This window comes from Phalacrocorax carbo, chromosome 3 (assembly GCF_963921805.1).
Source record: "Phalacrocorax carbo chromosome 3, bPhaCar2.1, whole genome shotgun sequence".
NCBI lineage: Eukaryota > Metazoa > Chordata > Aves > Suliformes > Phalacrocoracidae > Phalacrocorax > Phalacrocorax carbo.
In genome coordinates, this window is record NC_087515.1 from 68,595,366 (window position 1) to 68,612,560 (window position 17,195).

General features: G+C 46.1%; 1 protein-coding gene across 8 annotated transcripts in view; it reads right to left on the reverse strand.

Annotated features, from left to right (window-relative positions):
- Nucleotides 1–7,231, reverse strand: part of L3MBTL3 (L3MBTL histone methyl-lysine binding protein 3) — an 85,562-nt gene extending 78,331 nt beyond the window's left edge. The window contains exons 1-2 of one of the 8 annotated variants that reach the window (XM_064447304.1): nt 4,418–4,479; nt 3,859–3,963 (exon numbers count right to left, since the gene is read on the reverse strand). In XM_064447304.1, the coding sequence (XP_064303374.1) occupies nt 3,859–3,890 (32 nt within the window). In that variant the 5' untranslated portion in view covers nt 3,891–3,963; nt 4,418–4,479. Of the gene's footprint in view, nt 1–3,855; nt 4,041–4,417; nt 4,552–4,957; nt 5,154–5,681; nt 5,751–6,784; nt 6,926–7,134 lie in introns of those variants that run through there. The other 7 variants (XM_064447302.1, XM_064447301.1, XM_064447306.1 and 4 more) reach the window with 7 other exon arrangements.
- Nucleotides 7,232–17,195: the final 9,964 nt, after the last annotated feature.

The following is a 17,195-nucleotide window of genomic DNA, read 5'->3' on the forward strand; positions in this document are numbered from 1 at the left end:
GATGAAAGATAGGGCTATATCCCTCTACCAATGATAATAAGGAGGGAGACAGAGACCAATTAAATTGTTACAGCAATGAGGTACTAAAACAGGATGAAATCATTGCAATATATACATCTAAATCACAGAACAAAGAAAACTACAGGACTCCTTATCTACTCATTTTCATTTTTAAAGCTCTGATGCAGTTCTTTGAACTAGTATAACTCCTTCCATAATGATTTCATTTGCTATCATTTCTGTTGCTACACCTCCAGAAAAGTAGTAAAAATACTAGATGAATAAGGGGCAAAGGAACTGCAGTACTGTCCTTATGACTGTCACTCAATGCCATCTGATGTGAAGGAAAGGACATAACAGTAAGAACTTGGAACAGTCATCTTCCAAGACCACCTTCATAATCCACTATTAGGGATGTAACTATGTCTCAGCCTTCACAGCCGTAAGCTATAACATTTGTAGAGGGGCGTGCTTCATGCTACTATTTCAACATTAACTTTGTTTTAGACATATGTGATAAATTCTTTAAAATCTGCAAGCACATAAAATAAGATTAGACACCTCCTTCAGAAAAACCTTCGTTTTTACCAACTGGTTCAACAATAAATGAGTACCTCACTGAGGAGATACTTAATGAGAACAACAGCACTAAAAATGAGATAGTTTCATCTGGTGAAAGACTCTAAAGATGTAAAGCAAAGAAACAGAAGAGAATATGCCAATTAATCTTACAAGTAGTTTTTGAAATAACTGTAGGCTTACATACTGAATACATCAAAAAGTAATAATAGGATTCTTTCTTTCAGTCAGTGCTTTAAAAAACTACCTGACACCTACCCAAACTTTGAAAATCTAAGATGCCACCTGTGAGACATCCATATGGTTTCTAACCAGCAGGACCAGCTGAATACCGGGTCACTGGGCAGCAGAGAGAGGAGATTTCAGCAGTAAAGCCACCAGTCAGCACTGCCAGACTGGCATAACCTGTCTGCAGTAGTGTGTCTTTTCTTTCTATACAGCCCTGTGTATTTTTATTTTTGAGGATCTCTGTAGCCACTGCGACAGGACAGCCTAGCAGTTTTGCCCCATACTGGTCCTCTCCCCAGCCGACAGCTCCCACAAGAAGCAAGACTGGGCACGTGGAGCCGGAGGAGATCTCGGGAAGCAGCACCAAGGGTGAGGTCCGAGGGACAAACAGAAATCCCAAGGGAGGCGACAGCCTTATGGAGCCAAGCCGTGGTCCCTCTTCCCCCCAGGTCTGGGTGACACCAGGACTGGCAGATGTTCAGGGACAAAGGCAACAGGTGGGTTTTTTTGTCCTGATACTGTAGATGGTTATTTTGGGCATCTCCAAAGAGCAGGCTTGGCGTAGCACCCATGGGCTAACAGGACACATTTTCCCTACACAATACATCTGGAAAACGAAGTGGATCGGAAGAGAACACCTTAGCGTACCAGAGCTGCAAATACACTAACTTCTAGGAACCAGGGGGACAAGTGGATACTCAGCTTCAGCTTTATTTAACCTGTAAGAATGTGAGTACTACCACGGCTGACTTGTTACACCGCTGAAGCCACATGAAGAATTACCCCTTGCAATGTAAGCTCTATTTCAGATGGACTTTGTATTAAGCTAGCTTCATAACAACAGCAACAGCAAAGGTAACTGACTGTAAACCCACCGGGGAGAGCCCTGCTTTGCTCCTCACAATCCTCTCTTTGAGCGGGGTGCACCCCACGCTCATCTCTTTCTCACCCTTCATCTTTTTGCACCTGATTGTTCACTTAAAGAAAAACCACCACAAACGGAATAGTGCAGGAAATGGTAAAATGTTTTGAGGCTATCCACCACATTTTAATATATGCTTTGTTTTGTACCTATCTAATGGCTCGATTATTTGAATGTTTCATTAAAAGAAGTATCTGCAGATTACACATTTCTTTCAGAATCTCATTTTTTGTTGTTTAGGAACTACTTTACTAGTTCTGCCATGTTTCTATTCTGTTTGTTGAAAAGCTGCTTGAGTAAATGTCACTATTTTGCCTGTTGCTCATGAAGTTTATCCCAAGTAAGTTGTTTTAAAGATGAGATATATAGCTTATATATGTATTCACAAAGGGACCACAGCTTAAGATTCTTTGCCATTCTTAACACTTGTAACAGGAAATGGACCAGATTTCCTATTGATGATGTCCTTATTTTAGCTGTTGCTACTCTTCTGCCTGCCAGGTTCTCCAGGGGTACTGTGCATGTATATTTCTGTTTCCCAACACTTCAGCTTAAAGCCTTTTTCCTCACAGAAAGAATCTGGCCACAGATGCATTACAAAATGCTGTGAAGCCAGAGTCTGCACCAGTGCTATAGGAAGTTCACGCTGTCCTCACCCGAGCCTGGCCTCTGTCAGCAAGCTAACACAGGTACTGCCGTACCACTGCCAGAAACTGGGTAACACAGTTACACGCAGCCTTCATCTACTACCTCATTTTCAAATATCCACAGAACACTAGAATAACAATAGTTACACAACAGCAAAGCTATCCCATCATCTAATGAAACTTACCACCGACAACTTTTATCTTGCACCTGTACCTCACACTGAAAAAGGATTTCCTCTGCAACACTTTCATGACTCCTTTATTTCTGTTATTGTCTGTGCAGTACTCAGTGGAGGTTTAAGCTACTCAGGTGGTAAGACCTGAGTATACCAACTCTGAAATCCTATGTCTTAATTTCTCTTAATTCCTTGAACCATGCACAGGAAGTTACAGAAAACTTCTGCCTCTGTTTATTTGTGCCTCCTTCCCTCCCCTGTGCAGACACCTCGAGAAGAACTGTGACGCACCAAACCTTCACACTGAATATCCATCACCTGACTTCTTTCAAATTGTTATTTCTTACCCCGAGTTAATTCACTATATGTCTGAACATTCCTCTTGTCCATCTCACTCCCTCCTCTTCATTTTCTAATGGTTCTTAGCAGTTTCCAGGAGCTCTGCCGTCCTTAAACAATTAATTCACCTTTTTCTACCTCCTATATATGCTCAGTGGGTTGCTGCATTTACAGACTCTCCCTTCTCTCCAATTCATAAAGAGCCCGTATCTCCCATTGCGATGAGCCGTCTTACTACCGGAGCACTAATACGCTATGACTCCACACACTATCAATCACTTTCTTCAGTAAACCCTGTGCCAGGTAATTGCTGGTTCCTCACAGCCATTACTAATAATCCATCATCCTACTTACCAGCAGTATTAAAACCCCCAAAAAGAAATGAAGTAGCCCACAAAAAGTCAACCGTATCTCTCTTCACTGAATAGGTGATGCCCAATAAAACTGAGCAAGTCTGAGGAAAAGGACTCATCACATAAATAATTTTCTTAAGCTATCAGAATTTTTAAAAGCAACACTCTAGAAAAACTCATTAAGCTGAAGGTGAAACATACACCACAACAACGAACAAAACCAGAGTTCACTGCAATCGCCCAACCGACAAGAAAAACCACCCAAGAAGACGACTGCTCCAGCCACCTTCATCGGAGCTCCGGTTCGTGGGAAGACCAACTGGACCGCAGGCAACGCTGCGGAAGTCTCACCAGGGAAAAAAACAGTACCCGGCACCACCCGGATTTAAGCGGGGTGCTTTACTGCCTTCAGCCGCTAGTTTCAGGGAGTTTCTTACAGATGCTTATCATATAAACTTCTGGGAACCTGATAACTTCCTCGGTAAAAAGCACCGGTTTCCTAAACAGCTGTTAAATTTACATTAAGAAGCCTGCGTCACGACCCTGAACATCGACTATTTACTAAAACGACACACGCTGAAGTGTGTATCTCGAGTTTCATTCACGCTCACCACCTCATTTTTAGCTCCCACGACTGAGCATCCATTCGGGAGTCGAAAGAAACGGCGAGCCCGGCGCGGCTCAGCTAGGCACGGGAAATGCGAGGGAACCAACTTCGGCTTTAAGGGAAAAATAAAACGGAGCAGAACTGAAAATGTAACTCACGCTACCTCTCACTGTAGAGCTTACGCACGCCACGCTACCCGGCACAGGTAACTAAAGGCAACGGCAGGGGCTGCGACCCTCGCCCCGCAGGGAGGCGGCCGCGCCTCCGGGGGCCTCCTGCCCACGCAGCGTTACCCCCCGGGGCTCACGCCGCGCTCTCCCGCGGGACAAGTGCCACGGCCGCGGGGCGCGCCCCCCAGGCAGGCCGTGGGCCGGGCCCACCCGCGGCGGCGCGGCTGGGAGGCGGCGGGCCCCGGCGGCGGCCGCCCCGGAGCCGGCCCTCCCGCCCTGCCCGCCCTCCCGCCCGGCCCGGCGCGGCGCGGCGGAGCGGCGCGGCAGCCCGGAACGCGGCGGCGAGGCCCGGCGGGCGCGGCCGCCGCTCCCCGGCGCCGGCAGCCCTGGGCCTACCACCAGAGGTCCCTCCTTGGCCAGTTTTGCGGCGTGTTTTTGCTGCACTTGAAACTTTCTGGAGAAAAACCCGGGCTCAGGTCCGCGTCTTCCCCAGGCTCGGGCAGAACCACCCAGACAAAAGCGCCCGCCCGTCCCGGCCGGCTCCTGGCGGGGAGCGCTCGGGGGAAAGCGGTTCTCGAGTTGCTCCGTTTCTCTCCTGAATTCGTGTTTTCTTTTTTTTTTTTTTTTTTCCTCTTTTCCCCCGCCCCGGGCAATTAAACGGAGCGGGGGAAGAGTGCCCCCCTGGCCCGGCGTGGGGGCGGCGGCGGGGGCGAGCGCGGGGCGAGCGGGGGTGGGAGAGGAACTGGGTGTTAAGTGTTCCTGAGGAAGTTGCACAACGAGAGAGGGACTCTGCTTGTTTACCGGGTCCTTTGCTTTTTTCTTTTTTTCCCTCCCACCACCACCACCCCCCTCCACCCCTCGAGACCGGGATCCGGGAAAGGGAGGCTGTCTCCGAGTGGAAAGGAAAAAAAAAAAAAAAAATTAAAAAAATGTTACCTTCTCCTCCCTCCTCCCCTCCCCCAGCGCGGAGGAGGAGAAGGGGGGCGAGCTCTTTTTTTCCCCAGGGGACCGGGAGGGTTTGCTCTCCGGCCGCCCGCAGCCGGTCCCCACGCATCCCTCGGCGGCGGCGGCGCCCCTTCCCGCGGGAGGGGCCGGCACACGCCGCCTCCCCGCGGGGCTCGTCCCCGCCCGGCCCCGCCGCCGCCAGCGCCCGGCCCCGCGCTACAACTTTTTCTCTCACGCTCTTCGTGTGCGCCCGCTCCGACGGGGAGGGGGGGAAGGAAAAAACCAAAACCTACCCACCCCCGGGTGTGGGGAGCGGGGCTTCGCGGCGGCGTTCCCCGCTCCGGCCCCGGCCACCCCGCCGGCCTCTCCCCAGCCTCGGCTGGGAGCGGGCGGCCGCTCCGCGGGAGCGCCTTCCCGTCGTCCGCCGCTCCCCCCCCCCCCCCCCCAAAAAAAACCATGAAAAGCGCTTCCCCCCCTCCCCCTGCCGAAAAAACAGCGCCTCGCACACGTTAGCGAGAACAAGTGTGCCTATATCCTGTTGTTATATGCACCGGCTGCGGGGACGGGGAGGGGGAGACGGGCGTGTGCGCGGGGGCCGCTCCCCCGCCCCGGCCGCACTTCGGGCGGGAGCGCGCAACTTCGCAGCGAAGCCGCGTCCTCCTCCCAGCCCCCCGCCCCCTGACCCCCACCCCACCCCCCCCAAATCCGCACTCACGTGTATGTGCACTCACACACACCGCCGGCAGCCCGGGGCCCGCCGCCGGACCCCCACCCCCCCACCCCCCACCCCGGGCGGCCCGCGGAGCCGCCGCCGGTGACAGGCGCCGGTCCCCGTCCGCCCCCGCCGCCGCCGCCGCCGCCGCCCGCAGCCCGGAGCGGGCAGGGGCCGTTCCCCCGCCGCCTCACATGTCTGCCTGCCGCAGCGAGCGCGGCGCACGCACCGCACACAGGCAGGAACTGAGCACTCGAGCAAAAAGACTTTTTTTTTTCCGCCTCTTTAAAAAAAAAAAAAAATTTGCTAAGAGCTTTTTTTTTTGTATGTCTGTGTGTGTGCAAACTTTCCCCAAAATGGCGGAAATTGGGAGATGATTATATTTTAAATATCTCTCGCACACAATCACCCAAAGTGCAGGAGCGACGGAAAATACAAACTCTCTCCGCTGCGCGCCGAAGAGGCCTTCGCACACGGCGACCCACGGCACATTCAACCGGTATATCCCGGCGGCCGCCACCTCTCGCCGCTTCCGACCAAAAAACCCGGGGCTTTTTCACACCCCTGCGCGCTGCGCATCGCCCCCCGGCAGCCCGCACTTCTCCCCGTCCTTCAGCCTGTGCGAACAAAGAGCCGGGGCTGGGGAGGGGGGGGCTCGGGTGGCAGCGAGCCCCCTCCCTCCCCTCCGCTCCCCGCCCGGCGCTCACACGCACACGCACACCCGTGGGGGCATCCCCCCCCTGCACCCCACCCCACCCCCCCGCCGCCCCGCCGCTGCACCCGCATCACATTGTTCCCAACGGCGCGGCGGTGCCCCGTAAGTGTCATTAAATGGAGCCAACTGACAAGCTCATTGGTGGGGCAAGTCTGCAAAATGTCTCTCCCCTTCCCTTCCCCCTCCCTTCGGAACCCCCTCCCCCCCCCCCCAAAAAAAAAAGCCCCCCCAACACATTTCCACAGCTCCCTCCCCCGTATGTATATATATATGTACATACACATACGTGCGCGCGTGCCTGTGTATGTATATAAATACACAGCGCGTATATATATATATATACATGTACTCCCCTCATGTGTTTGGGAAGAGAAAAAGAAATATCAGGCACCTCTCGCTTTCTTTTGTTCCTCTTTCACACTCGTACACTTATGATTTAGTGAGATCCCCGGCGCCCCAGCCGCTCCCCAGCCACTTGCGAGCCACTTGCCCACTTTCCCCGGCATTAACTTCCATCCTTCCTGCTCGAGGTGGTGGGGGAGAAGCCCCCCTCCCCTTCCCCACAGACGTTTCGTAAGGGAGGGAGAGGAGGTGCGTCTCTCCCTTTATCTCTCGCGCTCTCCCTAACTTTCATCCTCACCTACGGGGAGGGGGGGGGGGGAATTAAAACCCATCACCAGCCTTTGCCATTGCAGCTCCCTAAACGGCTTGCGGATTAGATCGGAACCCGCCGCTCCTTACCCCCCCAAATTCTCTCTCTTTCTCCGTCTCTCGAGTAGTCCTGACAAATATGGTCCAGGGCTGCGGGCACAAGTGAGCATGCGCCCGCCGAGCCGGGGCTGGGGAAAGGGGAAACTGCCGCCGCCGCCGCCGCCGCCGCGGCTGCTCCTCTTCCTCCTCCTCGCCTGCGCTGCCGCTGCGCCCCGGCAGCCCGCGGCCCTCATCGCCCTCGCCCAAAATGCAGCCGCCCGCGGCGGCTCCGACGGCGGTGCATCATCCCCCCCCCACCCCCCACCCCCGGTTCACTGCCGACGCTGGAGGAATAATAAGGCGACTTGTGCGGCAGCCGCGCGCTATTTTGGGCGCTTTCGAAAATAATGCCTTGCGCGCTTTTTTTGCCGCGGGAGGGGTCTGGTCGGGCTCGGCGGCCCCGCCGGGTGCCGGGAAGGCCGGGCGGCGGGCGCCGGCGGGCCGGGGAGAGCCTCCCTGCCGCTCTTGGCCCCCGCCCTGTGCCTACAGCCGACCCCGGGCGCGGGGGTAGGGCAGCCGCGCACCGGCAACGAGGGCGCAGGTCCCGCAGGCTGCGCCCTCCCCGCCTTCCCCTCGGGCGGCACCCGGGGGGGAAGGTGTGAGGCCGGGCAGCGCGGAGCCAGGAGGCTTCTGCGCCCCAGAAATACGGGGTTCATTCGGCAGCGAAATGCTCCTTATAATGGGCCTCGTCTCGTTTAAAACCTAGCCGGCTTACAAATTAAAAGTAGTTTCAAACGTGCCACCTGCCCAGCTGCTCTCCATCCTCGCCCTGTGCTCACAAAGGAAAATACTGCCTTCAGCATTTATTTTCTGTCACTTGCTGTTGTTCAGAAAACGGCAAAAACTGAAGGCCCTTGGTATTTTATGGGATTGGCCGGGCAGACTTCCTTCACCCACAAGAAGGTCTGTTATGCAAAAGAACATTAAGCAAAATAGACCTACCCGAGGCCTAACTAGGCTAGGGAAGAGGGAGGATGGAGGATTGCAACCAGTTGTATATATGACACTTTAAAAAGTGTGTGTGTGTATATATATATAGTTTCAGGCAAAGTATAAAACAACACACAGAACCTAATCTTAATTGTACTAATGCTAAATATTTTTTCAGAGCACAGAATATCTCCCTAAGGTCACTCTGTCTGTAGGGCAAAAACTGGCAAAGTGAATTTTGAATTTTTAATAGTTTGGCATATTTTTATGTATCTCTTAAAATAACTCTCAAATCTCGATATATCTTTTGTTAATCCCAGTAGTGATAAATGTTCAAACTCTCATTTTACATATGCTCCCATCCGCAATTACAACTTTGGGCCAAATTTCCGGAACAGAAACACTCATAAATCCTAATAAATATCCAGGAATAAATATCAGCATTAAATAGCGATAGAAATAAATGCATGGCAGAAATGCCCACCTACAAAGCCGGAAAAAGTAATAAAATGGTTTATACAAGACGAAATGCAACCTTTTTGCTGCTATGGGTATATACTGTGTTACAGTAGTATTCCCATGACGGGGACAGCATTGCACTGGACATAGGATAGAGGTGGTCCTTCTCTGACAGGAGGACTTCCCACTCCTAGCTTCTGTTCAGTAAAGTATCTGCTTGAGAACGGGTATTAAGATATTTAAGAATCAAACTTGACAACTCTTCTCCCTTAAACTACGCACATGCTCAAACAATTCAGATGTGACTTTACTTAGGTTTTACCATAATATCTTGAGAGTTGCCGTTTATTTAAAGTCCGTTTTCTCACAGCAGTAAAACGGGGCTCACGCCTAAGTGTTTGCAGGATCGGTGCCTCAGCGCAACACATGATTGTTATTTTATGATGAGCATTTCTCACGCCCCTTCAGCTCAAATGGCATTGCATATAGGCTGCAGTTTTCACCAATGAACATATGTTCATTAGAAACTAATTGCAGAAAACAGTATTAACCTAATTGTAATAATTAGTGATGACATACATTTAAACTCTTCTAAAACACAGATGCAAAAAATAGTAAAGGATGAGAAAGTCCCAACTTTCCACTAGTGAACTCTTAGCTGAGGAAATTAATGGGTTAGAAACAAAGAGCAAACTGTAACTGAAGTCATTCAGCACTTTTCTGAAAATTATTTCCCAATGTTATTGAAATGTTTTTATGCAGATAGTTGCCAAATAACTAGATTATTCTATTGTAGCATTAAATTAGCTGGGATCTGCAGAAGGCACTTGAAGAATGATACGATTTGGTATTATTTAAAACTCTTTAGGGCACTCGACCTGTACTGATTATTTCTCTGGATGACACTGAGGTTTTGGGGGAGGGTGTACCGTACCCTGTTCTGAGGATTTCAGAGAATACAAATGAAGAGTTATCTGCAGTTATTTTATTCAGGCTTGAAAGACTTTGTCCCTTTTCCTTTGAAAATCTTAAAGGAAAACACGGAACTTGTAAAACCCCGTTATATTCGAATCCATCTAATCTACTTGCAGAAGGCACAGGAGTGTAGCCCCTTACAGAAAATGACTACACAGGTGGAAAAGCTCCTTGAAGGATATATATTGGAAGTCGGAACTGAAACCAAGTGTTTGAACGAGAGCATAGCTGTTTTATTGGATCAGTAGTTTCAAATGGATGGCTCTTTGATTAAAGTAAAAGGACCTGGGAAATTAATAAAGGTACCTTCTGCTCTCTGTCTCTTCGATCCTTGCCCTAACCGTATTGTGGCAGCTCATGATCTGTAACAAACCCAGTATTTTGTCAATAAAAAATTATTGAGTAAAAATAGATTGAACATTATTCAGATATGCTCTTTAAACATTACTTCTGTTGCCATTTTATTTAACACTAGGCTTCCATCTGTATTCCAAAGACACAGAATTTTGAACACTTGTTTTCTATATGTAAGTATGGCGTTTAATACTATTTTGGCAATATGTTTAATGGCAGATTTTGGAGTAGCTAAATTTAGTCTCTCTCTGGGTATTCTTGTAACTCGTTGAATAGGTGTTTGTGCTGTAGCCAAATACTGATTATTTTTCTAAGAGCATGCGCATGAACATCCCTATACATGGCTTCCAAATCCCAAATCTTTAATACCATTTAAGGTGATGAGAGGAAAGAAATGTACATTATCAATTCAGTTTGCATATTGCGTTTATACCGTCATGCAATCTAATGGCTCCTCAGCAAATATCTGAACATAAACTGAGAAAAAGAGAATCAGTATTTACATTTTACCAAATTACTTGGCACTTCTGGGGTCTTGATTGCTGCAATACAGTCTAAGATGCATTAAAGATGGCCTTATTTCTCAAAAATAGCCAGCATGTGATATTTTATCACCCTTCTAGCAACCTTTGCAGCTTATTGTGTGACCTTTCTTACCAGTGACAATCACCAGTCTGCCACGTGATTCTTCCCCAAGCAAGACCAGGACAGGACAGAGGGCTTGAGGGCAATCACTGGCAAAAAAAAAAAAAAGCTGTATATGATACTCTGTAACACTCTAATAGCAAATAGAAGTGTAAAAGCTTTTAGAAATTTGGGGTGAGGAGAGACGGTGCGTGTGCCTAACAAGAAAGACAGGGAAACTGCAGTCCGTGGTGATGCCACGTTTCCTCAGGAGTGCTCTCTCCCTCATCAGGGAACTTGATGTTCCCCCAGATGTGAAGAAATAATATGACAGACTCATCAATAGAATCAACTGGGTTTTGCCTGTAATCCCAGAATAATTATCAAAGTTGATTCAGATGCCACGCTAAACTGGAGAACCAGTAATACTTCCTAGCTTTCCAATCCAAGTGTGTGCCCTGGCCATATCCCAGCCCTGTACTAGAGTGAGACTTGGGTATGCAACAGTCTTTTTTCCTGGGAGGGACACTCGAGCGTGAGTACTTGAAAGAAACTGCAGTGGTTTCCAGCCAGGTTTCAGCCCAACATGTACCTGGATGCACTCTAGGTGCAGCCTTGGAGAGCTTGTTTCTAGAGGCTAGGAGTTTCGAGACATTGTAAAGTAGGTGTTTCAAATATTTCATCAAAGTTGCAAGACTATGAAGATTTCCAGAGGTGATCTTCATCCTGAAGAAATTCAAAGGCAGATATGGAAGTTAAGGGATTGCCAGCGCAGAAGTGAATCCAGTACAATATTGCCTATGAAAAGTTTGGGAAGCGTTGGACCAGAATAAGGAGGTGTAAAGGCAGAAAAAGGTCATTTGTAAGAGTGGGTCAAATGCAAATTAGAACCTCTATTGGGAATATCGATGACGACTCCTGAGCCAGGAGAAGACTGAAGTTAGAAGCTTGGATGTATGGGTTGTGTATTAGGGACGGGCTTGGAGCACCGGCAAAATCTTGAATCAGTTGAAGGAAGCAGGAGAGGGCACCATTTAGAGTGGTAGGGAGGAGGGGTACAAAGGTACAGCAGAGACTGTGCGATCTGGAATGGTTGACAGGCCAAAAGAAATAATTAAGAATAAGGGTCCTGTGGGAGGGGAAGGGTGGGGAGTAGTAAAAGAGAGACTTACCACAGAGGAGGACAAGTGGTGTGGAAAGGGGCAAGCAGAGTGTGGCAGGGCAAGGAAGGAAAGGGGGAAGAAGGGAGGGAACCTGTGTCAGGCAAAGCTGGAACAGCAGGAGATTTGCAGTCTCTAAAAATGAAGTTTACTAGATGAAGTTGGAAGGGGTAGTAATGAGCAATATCTTGATTATGAGAGGGCCACCACCACAGGGCTCTTTTTGACATAGAGCTCTATTCCTGCATGCTCTTTTCTAAGGTGTGTGGGCACACTCTGCATATAAGGACCATTATCATTTCCCTTAGCAAAAGGCTTCGTCTCCAACCGTGCATAAGATTACAACAGCCTTGCAGCAGAGCATTACAGTGGAAAGCCTGTTCAAGCTGGATACTCCAGACCTGTCAGCCAAAAGCTAGTAGTCACTCTGAGAGCTAAGGCTGTATTTTTAAGTATGCACAGAGAATGCAAGCTGATGAGGCAGCACAGGAACAAACATCGCTCTCAGGAACAGAAGCCAAATGAGAAAGGGTTGCAGCCTGCACTGCTTACGGGGAAAACAATCTTGTTGAAATAGGTGACAAATGAAGGGGTTATTTAATAAGTGTTGGTAGAATTTCTAGATCCATAACTGTTGCTGAAAAATATCTGGAAGTGAATAAATAGCTCATCCTGTGGGTCTGATTGGACGGCAAAGCCTGGCAGCACGGGGAAAGGAGGAAGAAGTCCCATCCGAGGTCCTTAAGACACAATGGCAGGGTGCGAACTTGCTCTAACTTGCTCTCCCTGGAGAGCAATAGAACAGTTTTTAGAGCAACATGTGTCAGACTGAGTGACTCACAACCACATGTGGACGTTCCTAGTAAAATATAAATTGGTCCAGCAGTAGATGAAGAGGAAAGAATCCCAAATATTGCTTGTACTAGACAGAAGATCAGATGACTCAAAGTATGCATGCGGACTCTTCTTTATTTTCCATCCTTTTATCTAATAGTGTGTTCCAACAAATAAAGAAGCCCCCTTTTTAAAAAAAAAAGGTATTGATGATGTAAGACATTGTATATAACAGGCAATACATGCTTGATGTATGTGGGATAATGCACAGGTTTACGCCAAGCAAATTTCTCCTTGAAGTGGCTAACGCAAAAGCCTGACGTCAATGGTTAAAGGCAGTAGAAGGAAAACAGAAATGCTGCTAGGCTGTAGCAAACATTGAATGAAGCTTTTCTGGACATTGATAAGGGGTTTTCCTTACCTGAGAATTCAGAATTAGGATTGCAGCAGAAAAGGTATCTGCTAGGCCTACCAAATGTGACTGCAATTAAAGTGACAGACAAAGTATCTCCTGTTCGCTGTTAGGCCCAACATCCCTTGTAGAACAACAAGAAATGCGTCTTTTATAACATTTTTCCAGTGAAATCAAGTCACGTGGACATGCAGCAATAGCATTCCCCTCTTTGACAAGCAACAGAGAATATTAATGGGGCCTGCTTCTGAAACCGACAACGAATGGAGTATTCAGAAACTATGGAATTTATATTCCATTGTCACCAATCGTGAGTCATCAGGCTTTGTGGAGTCAACTCTTGAAGTTCCTGGGCTGGAACTGGGCATTGTGGCTATATACCTGCTATCACGGATTCATATATGTAAATGTAAATAGTGGCTTCAGTAAGTAAAAGGAAGCTTTTGTTCTGGACTTCTAAGCTATGTGCTAACCCCTCATGCTAGGAAATAATTCTGCCAAAATCTCACTTATTATCTAGAAAACAATGATGAGTGTGAACTAATATTCTTAGCAAAATAATTATGCGCAATGGTAAGAGGTGGGAGTACCTGCTTGCTATAGATTTCAAGGCTTGACAAACACATTTTAGTGGAGAACTCGGTCTCCTGGCTAGAACAACAAAGCAGGCAGGGTATTCTTTTTGCTTTGAGTACAGAACTGTATACCTTAGTAGTCTGTGTAGGCTGATGCCTGTTCGTGGAAGAATCAACTCATGTTGGTTTACATTTACAGTTTCCCACAACATGATTTGAATTCAGTATCCAGTGATAGCAGAACTGATGCATGCTCTTAAGTGCTCAAGAGGAACAACTTCACAAAAGATGCTTTTGCTGAAACTAGTTCATTTCCACATGTTCCAAGGCAAACTTCGCATAACACTTTACATCGAGTCCTCCTAGCTTCTTACCCCCCAGGGAATTCTTTGCAAACTGAAAATCCTCTGTGGCTTAAATTTTAGAAAGAAGATGATGTGGCATGGGAACATGAACCGTATAAACATTATAATCGTTATAGTACTGTACTGGGAAGCATATCTACCCTATTTTACCTAACCTCCAAATATTTAAACTGGAAAAAATAAGTTAAAACTGAATGCAGTGCACAAATACTGCATTCGGGGCTGTTGGCAAGTTCCCAGGGAACATTTACAACTTGTAAGCATCCAGGAAATCACAGAAGAACTTTGAGATCATTGGCTAACAACCAACGATGGACTTTCCTGGCTCCAAAGAGAAAGTGGCTTCCCCTCTTACCACTCATCTGGGCAAGCATGAATGTAACTAGTAATTTCATAAATATTTGATTATCCTGAAAGCACTGTGCATATTCTTCACTTTACTCACAGAAGTAATCACAGTGATGATGATGTGCAAGGGTGCTGTAAGTGCACAAACTTCACCTAGGAGCTATTCTTAACGGTTAACTTCTGGCATCTCTCTTACATGCTGAGTTTGGAGCTAAGGCTTTCTGTAAAGTCAATGGAGTGAAGAATGTTCCTTAGGATGGGATTCAAACGTATATGTTAAGAGTTTCTTGCTTTTAATTAGCTATACAGTGAATTCAGACATACCCCTAACATCATAGGCTATGTGAATATCTGAATTGCAGTTCTCAGTCCAGAAACTTTTGTCAAAATCTGTCTCCTACATAATGATTATGATGATGATGATCTCTTTCCATTCATAATATTTCTGACTTTACCTCTCTTGGATGAGATAGCTCTGAGCATCAATCCAAAGAAAAAGAGATATTACCTAAATATATCTGTATGAGTAAGAAGAGTATATACTCTTTATATATACATATATCTTTATTTATATTAAAATATTTAATCTTTTGGCAAGTAACAGGGTTGCTCTTCTCTATGAAATGTAAGCCAAGTTTCAGCTGGGAACAAATAATTGACTTATATTAGCACACGTAAAAATAGACTGACCCACATCTATAACAACAGTATCACATTATAATAAAATGGTATTTGTCATATAATTTCCTGAAGGCAGAAAACACCTATATAAATGGACTTATATAAAGAAAATTGTGAAGTATTTGGCCTATATTAGGCATCCATGGAGCTCTGCAATAAGGTGGTTTACATGCATATGAGCCAAAACATGAACAGTTTGTCTTCCCAGTGCAATGCCGTTCTGCGGGGAAGACGGCTGTCCAGTTCTGAGTACCATGATCTGCATTTGTATCAGAAGGCTAATGTAAGATGACACAGTCTGAGAAGAAAAAGCTGCATACAAAAAATATTAAGTAAAAATAAGGGTTTTTAAAAATTATTTTTGGAGTAGGCAACAGTACTGTACAGTTTTATTTACGTTACTACAACTGATCAGAATAGGGCTCTAGTGAGCACAGTTCTGCACACATCAGGGAATCTGCAGCTGCAGATTTGAATAGGATAGGAAACATTATATAAACTTACTGCACATGCTGCTTCTCCTGCTGTAACAGCTAATATGTCAAGACATGCTTATAGAAGCAGACACATGCATATGTGCATCGCAGACAAGGTAGGTGCTCAGCTGGAATTCAAACCAATGAGTATTTACAACTACCCTCGCCACCCCTCTCTTGCGTATCTTGCAAATTCACAAGCTGCCACAGTATATTCCAAATATTTTAAGTTGTAATTCTCTTCAAAGCTAAAAGCTGGAAGTATAACATGGTAATTTTGAATATTTAATACTTTACAATACTCACAGACTAGTTCTACTAAGCAGTATCTGTTCCTAAACCAACAGACCGTGCAATAAGAACACCTTTCTTTAACTATAGCTACCATTACTGGTGCTCAAAGCCAACTTCTGAATCCTTAAAGCTTAGTTAACTCAGAATAGTTTTCCTCACAGTAAGAGCATGATGTACTCCTAAGTAATGAATATTTCCATGCCACCTTCTATTTTAAATTCTTAATTTTATTGTCTATAACATGATTTTTTTTTTAATGTGGCAAGAATTCTTTCATAACAGAGACTGTTTTTCTCCCTAGGATTCTAAGAGGTGAAAAATAAATGTTGGTAGATGCTAAGCATGGAAAATTTCAGCCTAAAATTCCTTTAAGTAATGAATGACGGAGAATAGGGCATTAGAATGAAACCCATTTCTAACGTTGCTGCATTTCCCTCCTTTTAGCTCTAATGTAGAATTCAGAGTATCTGGGGCGATGTTACTGCAGCATAGATCTGGTTGCTTAACCAATAAGATATAAATCTAATCGATCAAGGACAGCATAGAAAGGGCAAAACCTGTTTTTTTTTTCCTTTTTACACTGGTTAGCCTCTCTGCCTTAACACAGATGTAAAAGTAGCCACCTGAAGAAAACTTAGGTTCCAGTTGCCACCTGAGCTTAGCTGAAAGATAGCTCCATTTCAGCGCACATTGACCCAAATGTATCTCAGCTGACTCTGTCAATAAGAGTAAAAACTAAGCGTTCTCCATGATATAGAGTCCAGTTCTCTGAAAACTAATCAAGACTATAAGGTCATCTTGCACTGGTTATTGAAGAACCATCAAAATAATTCTTTCTTGCTTCTATTCCAACATGGACCGAATTTAAAAAATAATCTACAACAGAAATATGCTGTAGATCAATATCAGTAGAATATGCAGTAGATCAAATCTGCTTAATAACTGATGATTTCTCCAGCTAGCATGTATGATCAGATAGTCCTTATATCCCAGGAAATCATGCCAATATTTCAGGTGCTTAGTGGGTCAGACAGTAATGCTGATGTTTTGAAACAGGGCAACATTATAGACAAGAGGGCACTGGTTCCTCAAACAATATAACTGCCTTATTCTTTATTTATCCGTGTGAGATTGCAACAGCATTGTCATTATATATGTTTTTGAAATGAGGCAAATTCAAAAATTAGAAGATAAAGTGTACTTCTAAACCTGCTTAGTGACCGGCCAGCCAAAACCCAGAGAAATCAATACGACATTAATTCCCAGTGGGAGCTGGGCTCAAAAACGTTTAGACCAATTTGAAAATTTTGCCTATGTCTAAAAACAATCTAATATTTCTGGAGCCAAAAGCTCATGGGTTTAGTGGATCTCGTGTTTATACCTTGGAACTTCAGGATGTGAAAGTACCTCTAACATTAACATTAAGAAAAAAAAAGGTTGTTGTGTTTTACATACACTTGGCATCAGGAGAGACTGATCTGTGTGACCAAAAGTAAGCTATGTAAATTAAAGCAACAAAGTGATAGTAGTAATTACATCAAACTGTTGAGTGTAGCCCTTTCCTC